Raw genomic sequence first — 17,827 nt, 5'->3', positions numbered from 1 at the left:
TCTCCTGTTCCACTAGATGCTCTCCTTTGCGGTATATTGAAGTCAATCTGCCTGTTCTGCTCCCCACTTTGATGAATCCTCTCCCCCACAACCCCCAACGCCTCGTACTTCTGGCCTGTATGCATAAGTAAATAAATCTTAAAAAAAAAAAAGAAAGAAAGAAAGAAAGAAAAGTGCATTTAACAAATTGGAATAGGTATCATCAACACTGGCTATTGGGATGGGAGAACAAAGATTAGGGGTTGTGAATGTTGTTTTATGTATGCTCAGTGAGTTATTTTAGTTCTAGCTAACTTTCTAGCTTATAGTTTCCCCATCTTTTTAGGAATTCTCCAAAGGAACTAATAAAAATGAGGTCTCAAATAATCAGCACATCAATAAAAGAGATGATGATATCTAGCTCTTTAAGTTTTACTAACATTACTTTAATATCTATAGCTATTTTCAGGAGCATCTATAGAATATCTTGTTATGTTTGTAGTCGCCTGCTGGTTAAGTCAATAAATTTTAGATTTAGGATTTTTTCCTACAAGCTCCACCAACACTTGTTCCAGGGAAGAGATTTGTCTTCTATGCTCCAGCACATATTTGTGTTTTGGATTATTCTTTTTTTGTGCCAGGGGGTGGGGTTGGGGGGGTACCTATCTAGGGTTTGCATTTCCATTTATCCATAAAGTGGTTAAAAACAAACTATATATTAATCTCTAGGCACAACACCTATAAAATCTGGGCCTGGAGGATAATAGTTCAATGTTATTGCTTCTTTCTTTCTTTTTTTTTTTTTTAGACGTTTGCTCTTGGAATGCTCATTTTTATCTGCTTCTGTGTACGAAACAAGTGTATCTGTCTTTATTTCATTTTTAAAAATCTCTCTCAATCTCTTTGTGTCTCTTTGCATTTTCTCCCGTCTTCATTTTTTTCTTCTCTTTCTAATTCAAATTTTCTCTTAAAAATAAATAATATGGTTAACAAATATTTATTGGACACCTACTACATGCAAAGTATTATATTGGTGTCACTACATACAATAGATGAAACTTGAGGGTGACTGTTAAGATGATGTGGCAGCTACTGGCTTCATGTGATGAAAGTGTGATTTGTATATGTGTGTGTGTGTGTGTGTGTGTATGAACACAGAAAGAGAATTTGTCTTCTTGGTAATTTAGAAGCGATAAAATTAATTTTTAAATTTTATGCTTGCTCTACACTTTATGGAAACATAGATTCCATAATAAATGGGAATCATCTGCCAGGTGGGGCAGATTATATAATGAAGTGTAGACAATGCCTGTTGGATTTGAAGTATCTAAGGGGATGTTTTTATAATAAGAAGGGTGCTGAGGTGGACAGGCATCCCTCCATCACAACCACTGTCACATGATTGCTTTGAGGGACACAAAGAAACACAAAGTCATTAAGATTATTCTTGCCTTGTATATGGTGTCATAATATTTAGTGATGCTAGATTTTCAAGGTGGAAAGGGATACTTCACATGCAGACAAATATAGGCATATGATGTAAAGGTTCTGACTTATCTTTTGTCACTTAGCTTCTGATTTGAGGCTCTTAAATGTATTTTCCTATAGTAATCAATACAATCCAGATTCACCTGCCAGATAATTATAATTTCAGAACAAAAAATCCATTCAACTAAACTGCCTTAAAAAGGATGAATTTTTTTTAGCTTTAATACATTTTACATATTGTGGTTAAGTCGAAAACCATAGAACAACCAAGAGTTGTAGGAAATTGCTCACCATCGGCAGAGGGAGGCTCTGTTTTCCTAGATCTCACAGTTACACTGGAAGACCTGGACAGGTCAGTGCCAGTCCTCCACACTCGCACTTCCACATAGCCTGTGCTCTCATCCACTGAGTACTTGACATCACCAAAGTAGAATGTCGGTTCTGGTTAAAACGAAGGAGAATTCACTTCTGTTATTTCCTTTACCACATCAAACTCCACCAATGTAATTTTTATTGGTTCTTACATCATCACATACTTTTCCTGTTTAGCAAGATAACAACTCTTTAACTGGAGAATTTATATAGTTTTCAGTTCAAAATGTCTCTGTTGAGGAACAAAAATGCAGATGGTAAGTGCCCAGTAAAATGTTTTAATCTGGTAGCATGTGTTATCTGACTTTATGTGGGATTATAAATGCTTTCTATTTGGACTTCTTGGAAGTTTAACAGTAAAAAATAGAATCAAAATGAAACAAGAGAAATGAGAATGACATTTTATGAGTTTGATCCTACTACTCATTTCATCATCTCCTCCTGAATCTTTATCCTGGAGACTATTTCCATCATGACATCTTTTAACTACCTAATGGGCCATAATTCACTGTATTTTGGTCTGAAATCAGCATGAGAGCAACTACTGGTGCAAAAAGACTGATTACATGTGGGTTCTGGAAGCTTAGAGCCAGGTCTTGTCATCATCACTAGGGCATGACTGTGGGTTACCTGGAGGTCTGCAGTTCCAGCAGAGAAATAACCAGACATCAAGGGGTTCACATTGCCTTAAATATGTGTAAAATTAACGTGATTTGGGTCAATAAAGTAGGATACATGCTTTGGAGAGTTTGTATTTTTTTTCAGTATTGGTGATGAATTGAACTAGCCATTGCTTCCAATATGATTCCATGGACAACCATCAATTTGTCTTGTGAGACTGTGACTAGAAGTTTGAGGTATAGCAAGCAGTTAGCTCACTAGTAAAGAAAACAGTGATATTGTGTGTGCTTACTTAACCATAAAACAATTATTTTGAAATTTTTATAGATTCACAATAAGCTGTAGAAATAGAGTATATGCTTTACCCACTGAGAAATTTCTTTATCAGCAACCATTAACAATGATAAAATAATCAAGCATATACACATATGAAGTGAATGGCCCTTTGACTTGAGACATTTTAGTCATCTGTGCCTGGTTTTACAAGACTGAAAAGAACTGAGTCTAAAAGGTCACACAATTCATACCAATATTCTTAAAACACAAAGCCATTTTGGAGATGTCCAGTTTGTTTCAGTGCATCTAATCAAATTAGCAAGCACATAACACCAAACAAAACCCTACAGTGATGGCTCAAAATGAAAGGAAACTCATTCTGTGCACTGCTCAAGTTGAGTAAGTGTTCTCAATTTTCCTGCCCCAAGAACATTGTTGTTAATAAAATTGGAAATTGTATTTTCTTTGTTTCTTCATGTAGGGGCATGAGAAAAAGTATAATTCTTCTCCCAAACTCTTGAATGATACCAAACCCAACTTGGAAATTTTGTTTGCATACTTTGGTTCATGGAGTGATAACTCTGCCCACAACATACTTCACCCCCTTTTCAGCCTTTCAACTTGGACAGTGCTTGGGCAGGTGAGTGTGTGTGTATAGATGAAGTTGTTATCTTAGTCAAAGCAGACCTCACGTATACGCCAATAAATTCCTTACATTTCTCATGCCTAAGTAAGGGGCAAAGGTGAAGACAGCCCCCGATGCTTATTTTGTCCAGATGGCCAGCCCAGGCACATCTGTGTTTCTTAAAAGGCGTTTATAGTTGTTATTGCAGTGGGTCTGATCATCTATAGACAACAGGGCTCCCCAAGTCGCTTCATATTCCTGGCAAACTATACTATCATACAAATTAAGCTTCTGAGAGTTGGGAGGACCACCTATTCTATAATTGAATAATGATACCTTTCCTTATTCCTCACAGATATACCTGGAAGTGGAACAGAATGAGAGTACACAACTGTGAAATACTCAAAGCTCTTTACCTTAGAGACAAAACTGTCTTCTTTGTAACCCATTCTGTCAACTGCAATCAAGTTTGTGAGGTAGACAGAAAAATAAACAGATGGGTAAGTATGGAATATGTTGAATTTTTTTTATCTAAGTTATCATTCAGAATAAAGGGTAAGGATAATAGTCACCGTATATAGAACATTCAGTATGTGTCTGATGTGTGCTTTATGTGTGAGTGTGTATGTCTGTCTGTGTGTGTGTGTGTGTGAGAGAGAGAGAGAGAGAGAGAAGAGGAGAAAGGGAGGAGAGTGAAGTAGGAATCTACAGCACGTGTAACAAGTAATAAATTATGACTTATGTGAATGATTGAATCATATTATCATATTACCTATTGTATAGGATGTCAACGCCAGCAGAAAGAGGGAGAATGAGAAAAGGTTTTAATTTTCAGTACCTTAATTTATCACAGCAGCTAATAGAAGACATACAAAAAGATATTTATTTCCTAAAATGAATCTCTCTTAAATCAGCCGATTATATTTATATATGTAATTAAACCTTCTAATCTGTACTCCACTCATGATGACTGGAAAAAGCATCCATTAATCAACTGCAATCATTTCTGTTAAAATAGAAACAATTACCTGTGAGATCAGACACAATTTCATAGTTTTAAGATAAATAATTTTTTGTCAAATACCTAGTTTCTTATGTCATGAGTAAACAGAAATAACTATGTATTAGCACCTATATCCTTTCAGTAAAGGTGAAAGAGAACTGAAATTGTTATTTCAATTCTTGATACCCTTTCAAAATATCATTAAAATCTAAAATGTCTATAGAAGTTATAGTAAAATTCCTTCAAGAACTGAGCCGATTTGTAGCTATCACTCAAGGTAAATATTATGTTTTGAAAGCATGTCTATGGGTTCTATGTCATGAGCAGATAAAACAGATAAATGAGTGAAGACTTTCAATGACTGAAAGATATTTATGAAAAATCCAGAAGAACTGCTTGCTTGAGCAGTTCATTATAATTTATGAGTAAGATTTTAATTCCCCTCTCTTTGGTAATATCTCTGTTTTTGTCTAGGAGCTTGATTTCTTTTAGAAGTAACTGTAGATACTTGCTAATTAGATTTGGAAATACCCACATTAAAATTTAATGTTAATTAGAAAAAGTTTATTAAGTCTGCAAGCAAGTCTGAATATACATTGTGCTATGTAAATTCCCATCTTAGTGGAGAAGACAGACAGGGGCTGACAGTGATTACCTGGAATGAGAGCAAGATCAAATGAAACCATGTATCTGCCAGCCAACACCCCATAAAAGTGATTCCACATCACCCCCCACCCACCCACCCACCAAACACACTTCACAATGTTTTTATTCTCTTGGTAGAGTAAACATAAATTATATCCAAATCGGTTAGGAGCTGATGGGAGGGAGGTTTTAAACTGGCCTCTTGGAATAGTGTGAAATTCATAAAAGAGGTCAAATTGTACACTTTGCATTCTTTGTTTGTTGACCTTTTCAGTAAAGAACCAGCTCAAGACACAGCCTCCAGAAGAATCTATTTTAGCTCATTACACATGTAGATGCTCTTCAAATTTGGGGGTACTTTCACTATACGCAACACACAAGGGAGCATGTCTGTTTTCTGTAAGTGTGGCTGATTAGGAGGCTTAGCCAGACACATAACACACCCACCTGCAGCAAACATGAAGGGAAGATAATTTAAGTTTTTTTCCCCCACAGGGAAAAAATGAACTTTTTCTTTTGGCTAAGTCTGCAGTGTCTAGAATGATGTTTACCATCACACTGTGTCTCATGAGATGAAAAGAGAGGTACTAGTAGTAATTGCCATCTGGAGCCAAATCTTATTTACTCATGTGTACATGGATCATCAGTCAAGTAAGCTCTGTAGCTTTAACTAACATGTTTGCTCAGGACCGAAGAGATGAAAGCTTTTATGCTGTCTTTTGGTTCAGTGCTGAAAATAATACAAAGCAACCTCCTCCAAATTATTTGCAGTTCAGATCTCTCTGCTGAGGTTTAGACTAGATAACCACATGTCCATTCAGCCAAGTGCCACAGGCACCTTGATCTACTTTTCCCAAAAAGAGTAGACACCAGTCACCTCTACTTCCAACCCATGGTTTCACTCTGTCCCACTGCCTATACCCTAGATGTAGCCACCATCAACTGTTAGTTGAAATCCAACAGTCTTTATCCAAGGAGTTTACAATTCAAAGCATTTCTCATCTTGGTAATCTCTTGGCTGAAAATCATTCAGTGTCTTCCAGTGTTGTTAAGATTGTTTGATTCCTAAGCAAGACACCAAAACATCTAGTCTCAGTTTTCCTTTTAAGCTTCATGGTCGTCCCCTTCACACTGTCTTGAATGGCCTTAATGTGATACTCCCAGTCTCTGCCACACCACCATCTTTGCTTTGAGACCTTCCTTACCCCCATTAGGCTTCATGATGATAACTCCTGTTCCTTTTAGGCTTGAGTTTGGAAGTCACTCATGGGCCTCCCTGGTGGCCTAGGGTTAAGTCTCACTACTATCACCACTATAGCCTGACACACATGGCACAAAAGACCTCTTTTCTCTTGCCTGATGCTCCCCTCAGCAGTGTATTTCAGTAAATCCACTTGTTTTGCTCCCCACTCTAGAGGTTTCTGGTGAATCTTTGTTCCCTCCACCCACCCCCCGACACACCTCTGGCCTATACCCAGGTTCTTCTATGCAAAAATTAAAAAAAAAAAAAAATGAAGCCACTCATCTTGGGAAGCACCCTGAATTCTCCATAAATTCCTCACCCATCTGCCACGATCATTACATGCTTGTGTTCCCATGACCTAAAAAGCTCTATAAGATGATTTCAGCCTCCTTTATTCACATTAAGTATAACCAATGTCTGGCAGGAGGTGCTTAATTAACATATGCAGAAAATAGGATGTAGATAGAATGATTTGTCAGAGAGGATAAATAAAAGTGTCTCCGGGGTGGAAGTTAAAGACCTCTTTTAGTGGGAGCAAAGTGCACCAAGAGGCCTTCTGTGTAAGACTGTCCTCAGTCTGGAGGAAGCCCACAGAGGAAAGGGAACTGACTCATAAATAACTAATCAAAAAGACCTGTATTCCTATTATTTTTTATTGAGGCACATTCCTTTTTATTTTATACCGAGGCATATTCCTTTTTCTTTTATACCGAGGCATATTCCTTTTTATTTTATATGGAGGCATATTCCTTTTTCTTTTATTGAGGCATATTTCCTTTTTAATACTTTGCTCTGGATATTCCCAAGTTGGGTGTGCATTAGAGTCTTCCAAGGGGATTTAGGAACACAGATGGCAGGACTGACCTCCATGATCAAACGGACTTTTCCTTTTAGCTTTTTGTTGTTTGAATAGACTGTATTTGTCAGTGCAGTTTTAGATTCACAGCAAAATTGAGCAGAAAGTAGAGATTTCCCATGTTGCCCTGCGTTCACCCATGTATCATGCTGGTGTTGAGACCCTCCCCCCCCACCTTCAGGTATGCAGATTGTCTTAGTTCATTTTGATGTTTTTAGCAAATAATAACTAATTGTTATATAGCACACTACTGTTTTGAATTCAATATCTTACTTTATTATTGTAAATAAAATATTAATTCAATAACTTCATCCTCACATTTTCACTGACAAAGAAATTGGAGTTTAGGAAATGAAGAGATTTATCCAAAGTCAAACATCAGGGAAAAGGTCAACTATGATTCATACTTAGATAAAACCTTAACCATAACTAAGCTAACTAACTTTAACTATGGCAAGAATGAAATCATGACATAAAAAGCCTTTACAAGTTGTCACAGACCTGATTTTTACCCGATAATTTAATATGTGCAATTTATCATACAGAAACACATAAGTGTGTAAAATATTTATCATGCTTCATTTGTATTAGGGTACAATTGAAAAGGAGTCCAAGCCCATCATAAAGAGGTTGCTTACAAATAGTTCATTCATAAAATGAAAAACTAAGCTCTCAAGTAGACTTTATCTTCTTGGTAAAAAAGCTAGTGCAGACATTGATAGCTGGTTAAAGGTAGTTTTGTAAAATAAATAAAAATTCCCAAAAATTTATAACAAAGATTCTAACAGCAATTGGGAAAACATTAGAAAAATTATATAAATATCCACTGTCTCAAATTATAGAGCTGAGACATACAGTCAAGAAGGAGGTGGGAGGGAGGGGGTCAAAGCAGGGAGGGAGCAGCACAAGAACTGTGATGATGGTGCATGGGTAGAGGGGACTGGGGAGATTTATGGGGATTATGCCCGAGGGGAGACATCAGATATTGTACAAAAATAAACCATGATATAAGATAATAAAAATAATTAAATTAAAAATATGCATTGTCTCAGAAGAGAAAAATTGCACTACTATATAGAAATAATTTTAGTAGTACTCAGGGACTGACGATTAAAATAACAGTGAGTATTATTTAATAGTTGTAAGATTAGAAAAACCTAAATAGCTCAACATGATGGGGAAGCAGACATTCTCAGAGCCTGCCGTAGGGAATCTAAATTGATGCAATCACTTGAAGACATTTGGCAATGGCTGCTACCATTAAAATTGTAGATGCAGCGTGATCCACAAATCTACCCTTTGGTGTATCCCTGAGTACTCCTGCACTAGCAAACTCAGAAACACTTACAAGAGGCTTGATATATTATTTATACTTCTCAAACAAAGGAAACCCAAATGTCTGTCAGTAGGGGAGAGGGAATGGATGATTAAACCTCATCGATAAATGCTTGAAAACACAATGCCAACTTAAAGGATCAAAAAAAGCAAGTTGATAAGATCTTTATCCAGTTTATGAACATTGCTGCCCTTGGGCCATGGCAGTTGAGTGGTACTGCAGAGCAACGACAGAAAGTGGTGACACTGGTTAATTTTAGATAAAGGACATGTTACACTGTTGATATTTCTGCAATGAAAAAAAAAAAACCTACTGTGTTATAGAATAGTATGTATAAAACAATTCCACTTTCCACTTTATTAAAATGGACATATATCACTATTGGCTATAAAAACAAGAAAAATGTACATCAAACTGCTATTTGGTTATTTCCTAAGATGAGATTATAAGGAAACTTAACCTCCTTTGCTATGCATTTTTTACAAGCATTAATTTTCTATTCATTTACGTTTTTTTCAAGAAGTGTCTATTCCTTTTTAAGATAGGAAAACCAAAGGAAACGAACTTAGGAACTGCTTATCACAAATAAGATCTTTTTAAAAGTACAGTTTTATCTGTGTCTTTAGTTTTGACTAGGCTTTTCCAAAATACTTTTGCTACTTGTCCATCCAAACATTTTTAAAAGATTTATTGATTTATGTATATAAGAACTGGGAGGTAGGCCAAAGATGCAGGGAGAGGTGAAAGGACTCACCAGAGACACAGTGGAAGGAAGAACAGACAGATTGAAATACACTGCTGGTGATGGTGCATGGGTGAGGGAGAGCAGTGGTCAATACAGGAGAGGTTTGCTGTGCCATGTGGGTCAGCTCCCTGACCAAGGACTGAGCTTGTGCTGCAGTGGCTGTGATTGCTTCATAATGCTGAGACTTAACTCCTTGTGCCACTAGGGATGCCCGCCTCCAAAAGATTTTAAATACAAAAACATAGATTCTTAAGAATCACCTCATCTCTAGTCTTTTAAAAAGCATTTTCAAAATTCTTTTTGAAAAAGTAAAGTGTATATTTAAAAGGAAAATTTAAGAGTGTACATCAGTTTAATGGCATGTTTTGACATTTCTTTTTCTAGCCAACTATAATTTTCTCAGAGAGAATAAAGAAAAGTCAGTACATGTCAGATGCTGGTGATTTAAGGACTGACTCTCCTAACATTGCAGTTGAGAATACTTAGTGAACTTTTCTCCAAAAAGATAATGTCATCAGAGATTCCACTGACAATCTAGTTTCACTCTAAAATTCTGATTTTGTCTTTTTCAGGGTCTATGCAAGTATAAAATAAAATTTAAATGTCACTCACTAGAGTTTTCTGCCATCCCAAGGCATTAAAATAAGGTTTCATGAATGATCTTTTTAATTATAAAATATTTTGAGCATCTTGCCATTGAAGTAGCATTTTTAAAACTTTTTTGTTCTTATTCTACATGATCTAGCACGAATGAAGGAGGGAAAGGAAAAACCTGTCACCAACACTAACTGATTTCTCTAACTTAATGGGACACAATTTATAACTCTTAAGCACAACTATTTATGGCAATGTTTTCCAAAGGTAGTCTTCCATCTGTATTACAAAACCCAGAGGGATTTATTTTAAAGGTTTATTTATTTATTTATGCACACAGAACTGAGGTTCAGGCTAGAGGTGCAGGGGCAGTGAGAGGATTCACCAGAGACAGAGCGGGGAGCAGAACAGGCAGAAGGATGAAGTACACTGCTGAGGGGAGCAGCGGGCGGGTCAGGAGAGGACTCCCGCGCCATGTGGGTCACCTCCCGGGTGGGGGTTGAACTCATGCTGAAGTGGCTTTAGCTTCATAGTGCTGTCTTTAACTCGCTGCACCGCCAGGGAGGGCCCATCCAGAGGGTTTTTTAAAAGGTAGATTCCTGGTGCTCCACTCCAAACAAAATCAGCTAAATTGCCAAGAGTCAAAGAGTTTAAACTGTCAGGCTAACCATGAGCACATAAAGCTCAGAATCACAGTTCTTTAGCAGCTTGGGGGTCTGTAAATGCAGGGAACACAAGAACTAAGAGCACCATGTGATGGGTACAATAGTGCAGAGGTCCTCAGGCTAGCGGGCTGGAGGCCACCAGGTGCCATTCTAGAAAAGAAAAAGTTGAGCTTATAACCTGAGCAGACTTTGGCTGGAGCAAAAGCGAAGAGCAGCATCTAGGACAGGAGGACCAGGAGGCGTGAAGGCAAGGTGTTAGTATCTGAGAAGCAGGTTTGGGGACTAGAGGGAGCTGGAGGACATAGTAGAAAGCCAGGGAATAAGGAAATTAAGGTAAGAGCCAGGTGTGACTGTGCAAGCCCTTTCACCCCATGCTACGGAGGGCGAAAAACAGGAAGTCACTGTCGTTTTTTGAGTTCTAAGTGACAAGATCAGATCTTTTGGTTAGCAAAAGAGAGCCATGGGAGATCAACTGATGTGGGGAGAGTCTAGAGGCAGGACAGTGCCATGAGGTACTAGGCTAAGGCAGTGAAAGTGGGAAGGTGGGAAATTCTCATTCCACAAGGGTTTTAGAAACTGAGTGACAATTCCTTGTGGTCAATGAAATGTGGAGGGCACTATCAAGGCAGATGATTAGGGGAATTCCAGGTTAATCTAATGGGCAGCTAAACTGTGTAAGTATTTACAGCATTTCTCATTGTGCTATTGCCTAGATTGCTCTGCTCCAGTCTCCTTACCCTCATTTGCTATTATACACAAAACTCTTGTAAATTTCTTTAAAACCATCTTGATAAGAGTATCAATATACCAGCATGCTCTATTTACATCTGTGGATCCTTCTTTTAAATTCAGATATTTCCCAATTATTCTTTAGCATTAAAAATCCAGATGATAGCATTTTCTAGATTTTCACAGAGATAATATACTTAATTAAATTGTATAAATACAATTATTTTTGAACACTAGAAAAAAGAATATACTTTAGCCAACATTTCATATCTGCTAAGACAAAAGCAAAGACAACTCTTGCAAAGAAATAACTTGAGAGAATGAGTCATGGATGGAAAGTGGCCAAATTGTTTGATGTGGATAAAATAAATTCCTTTTCAAACCTGTGTATTCCATTTATATCTTCTAGTTTCCATATATCATTGGCACACCTTGTTTGATCAAAAAGTCACTGAACTTTATACTAACTGAGTAGGTGAAATCAACAAAATCTAAAAAAAAAGAAAAAAAATAGTGAATATGTTTTCCTAATGCTTCAGTTCCTGTGATATACTCTGCACTGCAAATGATGGAGCAGGCCTCAAAATGCTACTTTCTGTAACATAGTGGTTATAGTTTTCTTTATTATTAATAATTAACTTTTATATTTAGACAAAAAAAAGAATAAGAATAAGTGATTGAAGTCTCTAGAAGTTAATGAAAAAGTGTGATATATTTATTTCCAAAGTCAAGTTAAAGGAATCTTGGGTAGGGTTGCTCTGTCATCAGATACAGAATAGCCCACCCCTGTCCGGTTCAGCTAAGTCTCACATCATCAGGGATTGTCTGCTAAGGGACAGCATGTGCAACCTCTTGTCAACAACCAAGTATTTTAAGTTATGGTGTTGGGTTCGATGATGGCCATTCTTTCACGATTAAATGGTCTTTCCAAGACTTTATGAGTTCCACCCTCTAGTGAACAATTTTCTAGCACTGTGGCCTTGGGTAAAAGTAAGTTACCTAACATGTTTGTGTCTCAATTCTTCATCGTGAAATTGGGGATCACAGCAAGAGCAGCTTCACGGGTTAGTTTGAAGTCTCAGCGAGAGGACACAGTAAAATGCTTACAGCAGAACTTGGCGTTACCACAGGCTCTCAATGAATATTAATAAGTAGTTATTAGAGAATACAGATACTTTCTAATCACTATTTTATTATATCTAAAACTGAATGCAATGATAGCATATAGGCTAATCATTTGTTTCAGAGTGTGTATGATAGATGAGGATCAGAAAACAATCTAAGTGTCCATCAGTAGGGGATCTTAAATATGTTATGCTACACTCTGAAAGACAAAGTAGTCATTGAAAAGAATGAGCAGGGTTGCTTTGTACTGACATGAAAAGTCTTTCATGATACATTGCTTTGTAAAATACATCTATCATAACACATATGATACAATCATTTAGTAATAACAAACTTTGAAGAGTTTTGGTGTGTCTAAGCCCTATATTGATGTATATCAACTCGTTTAATGGCACTAACCCTTTGAGGTAGGTACTGTTATTTTGTCTATCAGTACTTTACAGATGAGGGAAAGGAGACTGCCCGGGGAACTGCTTGGAAGTTTAAGATGAATAATCAGCACGTGGAATGGAAACAAGACCATCTGCTTCTACAACGTGCGCTAGTTGCTAATAGCAGCAAGTACAGCAATAACTGCCTCTAGCTAAAGTGGAAAGAAAACCTGTGTTGGTAACTGTGTGTACAGGACAGAGGTGGGCTTGGTGAGGATGGTGGCCAGGCTGCTGCCTGTTCTGTTTAGAGTTCTGTTTAGCACTTGTGTAATAATTTTGTGCTAAAAAATATTAATACTGGCTCTCCCTGGTGGCGCAATGGGATAGGATGCAGCACTGCAAGCTGGTAGTAGCTGCTTCAGTGCAAGTTCGATCCGTCACCCCAGAGGTGACCCACATGACGCAGCAGACCTCTCCGGACCCTCCTGCTGCTCCCCTCAGCAGTGTACTTCACCAATCTGCCTGTTCTGCTCCCTACTCTGTCTTTGGTGAAGATTCTCACCACCCCTGCACCTCTGTCCTGTACCCCAATTCTGTATGCATAAATAAATAAATCTTTTTAAAAAATACGAAAAAAGGGGCCCTCCCTGGTGGCCCAGCGGGTTAAGGCACAGCACTGGGAAGCTAAAGCCACTTCAGCATAAGTTCGATCCCCGCCTGCCCCAGAGGTGATCCACATGGCGCAGCAGACCTCTCCTGACCTGCCCGCTGCTCCGCTCAGCAGTGTACTTCATCCATCTGCCTGTTCTGTTCCCCACTCTGTCTCTGGTGAATCCTCTCACCACCCCTGCACCCCTGGCCTGTACCCCACTTCTGTATGCACAAATAAAAATAAATCTAAAAAAATACTAAAAAGGGCCTAATCTGTACAATCTATCTCTTTTAACCATAACCTCATAATATTTAAATAAAGGATAAATATTGGGTTATCAGAAAAGTTTGTTTTTTTTCAAAGAAAATATATGTCATGAGTGTTTATCCCTGTTTTTCGAAGAAAATATATGTCATGAGTTTTCCGACAACCCAGTATTAACAGTAGAGCAAAAACTCCCTCTCCTGCTGTTAAAAAAAAATCCGTAAAACATTCTGACTCAAAAGATTCTGGCATCTTCACCATCTTGCTTATTTATTCCACAGTGCTGTGTAGCACTATATTCTCTAGGGAAGTGAGTAGTTATTTACACTTCCAAAAATGTCATTATCTAAGAGCCCCAAGGTCCTGCAAAGTTTGTGTCTTTCTATTCTTAAATATATCCTACTTTCAGCTGACTGCTATCAACAAGTCCTGTCTCCTCACACTCGTCACATGTCCTTTTCATGCTGTATTCAAATAAATCATCTACTTACTTCTCTCCCCCAGTAGACAGAGACCTTCCCAAAGGAAGAAATCATGTTTTGTTCTTACGTAAACTGCAACGAGAAGGATGGAGCCTGGCATATGGCACTCATAAGAAATGTTAGAGACATAAACTAACTGATAACCACTTCCAGAATTTCTAATAAAAGAAATATCTTTTTGCCCCTAAACTCACCTTAAAAATGGAAACATGTTAGTTAAAATTATAGCTAGTGTAATTGCAACATCATAGTATAATAGTTGCATCTACTGAATGTCTGCAAATCCCATCAGAATCACTAAATTCTTTGTTATATTGCTTTCCATAGTTTTGCAAGGTAATTCGTTTTATCTGTTTATATGCAAAATAATAGTGAAACTTATAGAGTTTAAATAATTGGCTCAAGGTCACATAGCTAGTATTTGGGAAAGTGAATATTTTTGGAATATTTTCTTTTCTATTCCAAAAATTACCAGTCAAACAGCATATATTTATGTTGCATTTCTGCTGGCTAAAGAGAATTTTTGTAAATCAGATTTCAGAATCAATGGTGGCTTTGACAATATGGTGATTTACATGGGAATCCCAACAGCTGAATGGAGACACATTAGGAATAACATCGAGTCAAACACAAGCTGTGTGAGGTCTCAGGAACAAAAGCATGTGGTTGACCTGGAAAAACAAATAATCTCCACCAGACTCCTCAACAACTGACACTTGAAACGTGCCTGCAGGTGGCAAAGCAGGGAATTCCAGAATAAATTGTTAAACCTACTCCATTTCAAGTGGAGAAGAATGTGCTCCCTTTCTGCAAGGAAATTTCTTCCTGGCTTCTCCTGCGAGTGTTACTTACTGGTAGCAGTCCACTCTGCTCCACTGCTTCCTACGTAGTTCATGAACAGAGTCCCAGAGTCTGAGTCCTTCTGGGATGAGACGGGGATAGACACACTAAATCGTTCTAGAAGCCAGATATGTGAGTGCCCTCTTGGTCACTTACGGCCGCCTGACCCGGGAAAGTCATTCTCTTTGGTTTTTGGATTTCTGCTCTGTAACATGGAGATAATTCAGTTGGGCCTGTGTGAATTCAGATCACATAAACTTTATTCCTTTATTTTCCTTGCCATCTCAGAGACTGGCGCCTTTCTTGTCAATATGATACTATTGTAATTGGCAGTTATTTCTCACATTCAACAATCTTGCAAACTATTTATGTTTACTTTCTGCACTCCATTGTAAGTGAAAGTTGCTTCTTCTATAAAAGAACAAACAATTATAAAAACTAGGAACATTTAAGAAAAATAAGCATTAAAAAGCCATTCTTGCCACAGAGATGGTTTGTAAACTAAGGAGAAGCCATAAACCAAGATGATAAAGCTGTAAGCAATAATGATTTTCATATGACTTGTCATATTCAGATAAAACTTACCTAATAACATACATGGTTTCTAATGTGACAACTTTTTTCATTGTTTAAACTTAGGTTTTGTTTTGAATTATACAGAACAAAAAATTACACTGAATATTTTAAAAGTAAGAGTAAAAAAAAAAAAAATAAAGCCATAGCCTTTCTTTGTGGGGAAGAAGGCTGTGGAACAATAGTGGTTGAGACACGTGGCTAAACATTAGCACAACGAGGAGGTGGGTAATAGAATTAGGTAGCTAAATCAGTGGCTTATTTGGGACAATTTTAAAAGTCAAGGCTATTCGTGTTGAGATAAATATAACACCACAAAGAAGCTGTTCAGCATCTCTACTCTGACAGCTGATATAAACTAGAACAGGCAGAACTTCCCTAAGCAATGGCTGTGCTTCTTTGCAGCCTTTAGATGGGAGATTGTTAAGTCGTTTTCACAGAAGGACCTAGAAAAATTGAAGCAAGTTGAAAGGCACATATTTAGTCTTTAGCAGTTTGGGCATTTTGTAAACACACTAAATGCATTATTTTTTGATAAATTAAACTCTTTTCTTTTATTGGAATTTTTCCCCCTTTTACAGAAATAGCAATATAAGGACACATAAAGGTAATCCTGGCCAGTCTGCTCAATTCTAGGCAGGCATCATCCAATTATTGCATATTGGTTGAACACCTGTCATTTTTCTGGTGCCATATTTCATCCTGGACAAACTCATAAAAGTGACCCTGCTTTGAAATGGTTCTGACCCAGTAGTTGAAACTGAGAGAAAACATGCTCTCACACGGTTGTCTTGGCCATCATCATGCGAGCCACGTATATTGGTATCCTACGTACTTTTCACATACTTTATATATTTTTCATAACAACCCTATGAAGTGGCTGCCATTATGAGGAAACTGGGTTAGGAAGGTGATAGATCTTATAAGTCAGAGCCAGGATCAAACCCCTAGATAACATGGCTTCCTAAACATCTTGCCTCTCCATAGATGAATTATTATTGCTGTGCTATCCAGTTTTATTACATTACTTATGTTCTAAAACTCTATCAACTCACTTTTTTTTCACAACTTAAAATTATCCTAAATGATCTTTTCCCTCAATTTTATATCTCAGTCCAAGATCATAAGCACCACTATTTGACCTTATGATTTCTCCTTTTGTAACTTCTCACTTGAATAAGAGCTTGAAAGACTCTCCATTATCTTCACTTTTTCAGCTTCCATTAACCTTGAAACTCACTGACATTGACTTTATCCTCCAAACAGTCTGGAAATATTCTCTCCAACTTGCAAAGCACCCTTCTTTGTATAGTCTACAATCACACAGTATCCTTTCCCACCCCCTTCTCTGCAGAATTTAACATCATGGACATCATCTGTCTTCCTAAATTTCTGTATTCTTTTCAGAATACCGTTTTCATCTGGTTCTTCTTTCTCTCTCATTTCTTCCATGTTCCTGAATTTGTAGGTGTTTTCTTTTAAAAGACAAAATAAGTCATAAAGCGCTTAGTGCCGGTTAGTAAATTAACTAAATTTTTTTGCAGCCCTCAATGAATTATCCAGGTGAAGTGCAGGCAGGTAAAGTGAGAGGACTTCTCAGAAAAAGGTGTAGTTAGTAGAGGTGATGAGTGAGAAGCATCATGCGTGTGGAGACTGTAGAGAATGAGCTGTGGTATTAGGGTGCGCTGCTTCAGGTGAGGAGACAAGGGCAATGAGGGAGACAGGAAGCAATGCCAGGTGATGCAGGACCTTGTTTTCTAATAAGGGGCTGGAAACTTACTCCAGAAATTACCAGGTGAGAGGCTTGCTCAGTTGTAGGCAGGAGATCATTGTAATTAAGTAGGCACTTAATGAGTCTAGAAGATTGGTAGGTTTTGGGGTGGGCAAATTGGTGGTAGAGAGACAATTAGCAGCTGCAGGAATCTAGGTGAGATCTAGCTAGGCTGGAAGAAGCAGTGATAGTCCAAATGGGGGGAGGTAGGAAGGATATAAAGATCAGAGATACAAAGCGGGTCCAACCAAGGATTTGGTAGTGAGTGAGAGGACAGAGGCTAGTCAGGTAGAACCATTCACCAAGATTAGGAATACAGGACAAAACTCAGGGTAGAGCAAGGACTAAGCGCTCTATTTTATTTTGGTTTTTCTGGTTTGCTTTGATTTCTTTCAGAAGTTATGAGACTAAGCCCATGTTAACTCATATACCAGTATATTTTTCCTTGCTTAGACAGAAAAAGGAAAAAAGAAATATTTCACACTTAACTAAATATTGGACCTTCCATAATGATGACACAAAGGTTTAATGGAGTTTCCCTCTTCACAAAAATGTCAAGGGATGCAATGTTT

The 17,827-nt window shown here is 37.6% G+C and overlaps 1 protein-coding gene across 1 annotated transcript in view; it reads right to left on the bottom strand.

The window, feature by feature from the left end:
- The window catches only part of FREM2 (FRAS1 related extracellular matrix protein 2), a 160,608-nt gene that overhangs the window by 36,676 nt on the left and 106,105 nt on the right, over window positions 1-17,827 (bottom strand). Inside the window, exon 7 of the mRNA XM_004680334.1 lies at window positions 1,759-1,908. Within this exon, the coding sequence (XP_004680391.1) occupies window positions 1,759-1,908 (150 nt within the window). The remainder of the gene's footprint in view (window positions 1-1,758; window positions 1,909-17,827) is intronic.

Source organism: Condylura cristata, unplaced genomic scaffold (genome assembly GCF_000260355.1).
Source record: "Condylura cristata isolate star-nosed mole 26May11 unplaced genomic scaffold, ConCri1.0 scaffold00010, whole genome shotgun sequence".
NCBI classification, from domain to species: domain Eukaryota; kingdom Metazoa; phylum Chordata; class Mammalia; order Eulipotyphla; family Talpidae; genus Condylura; species Condylura cristata.
This window is presented reverse-complemented; position numbering and strand designations above follow the sequence as displayed.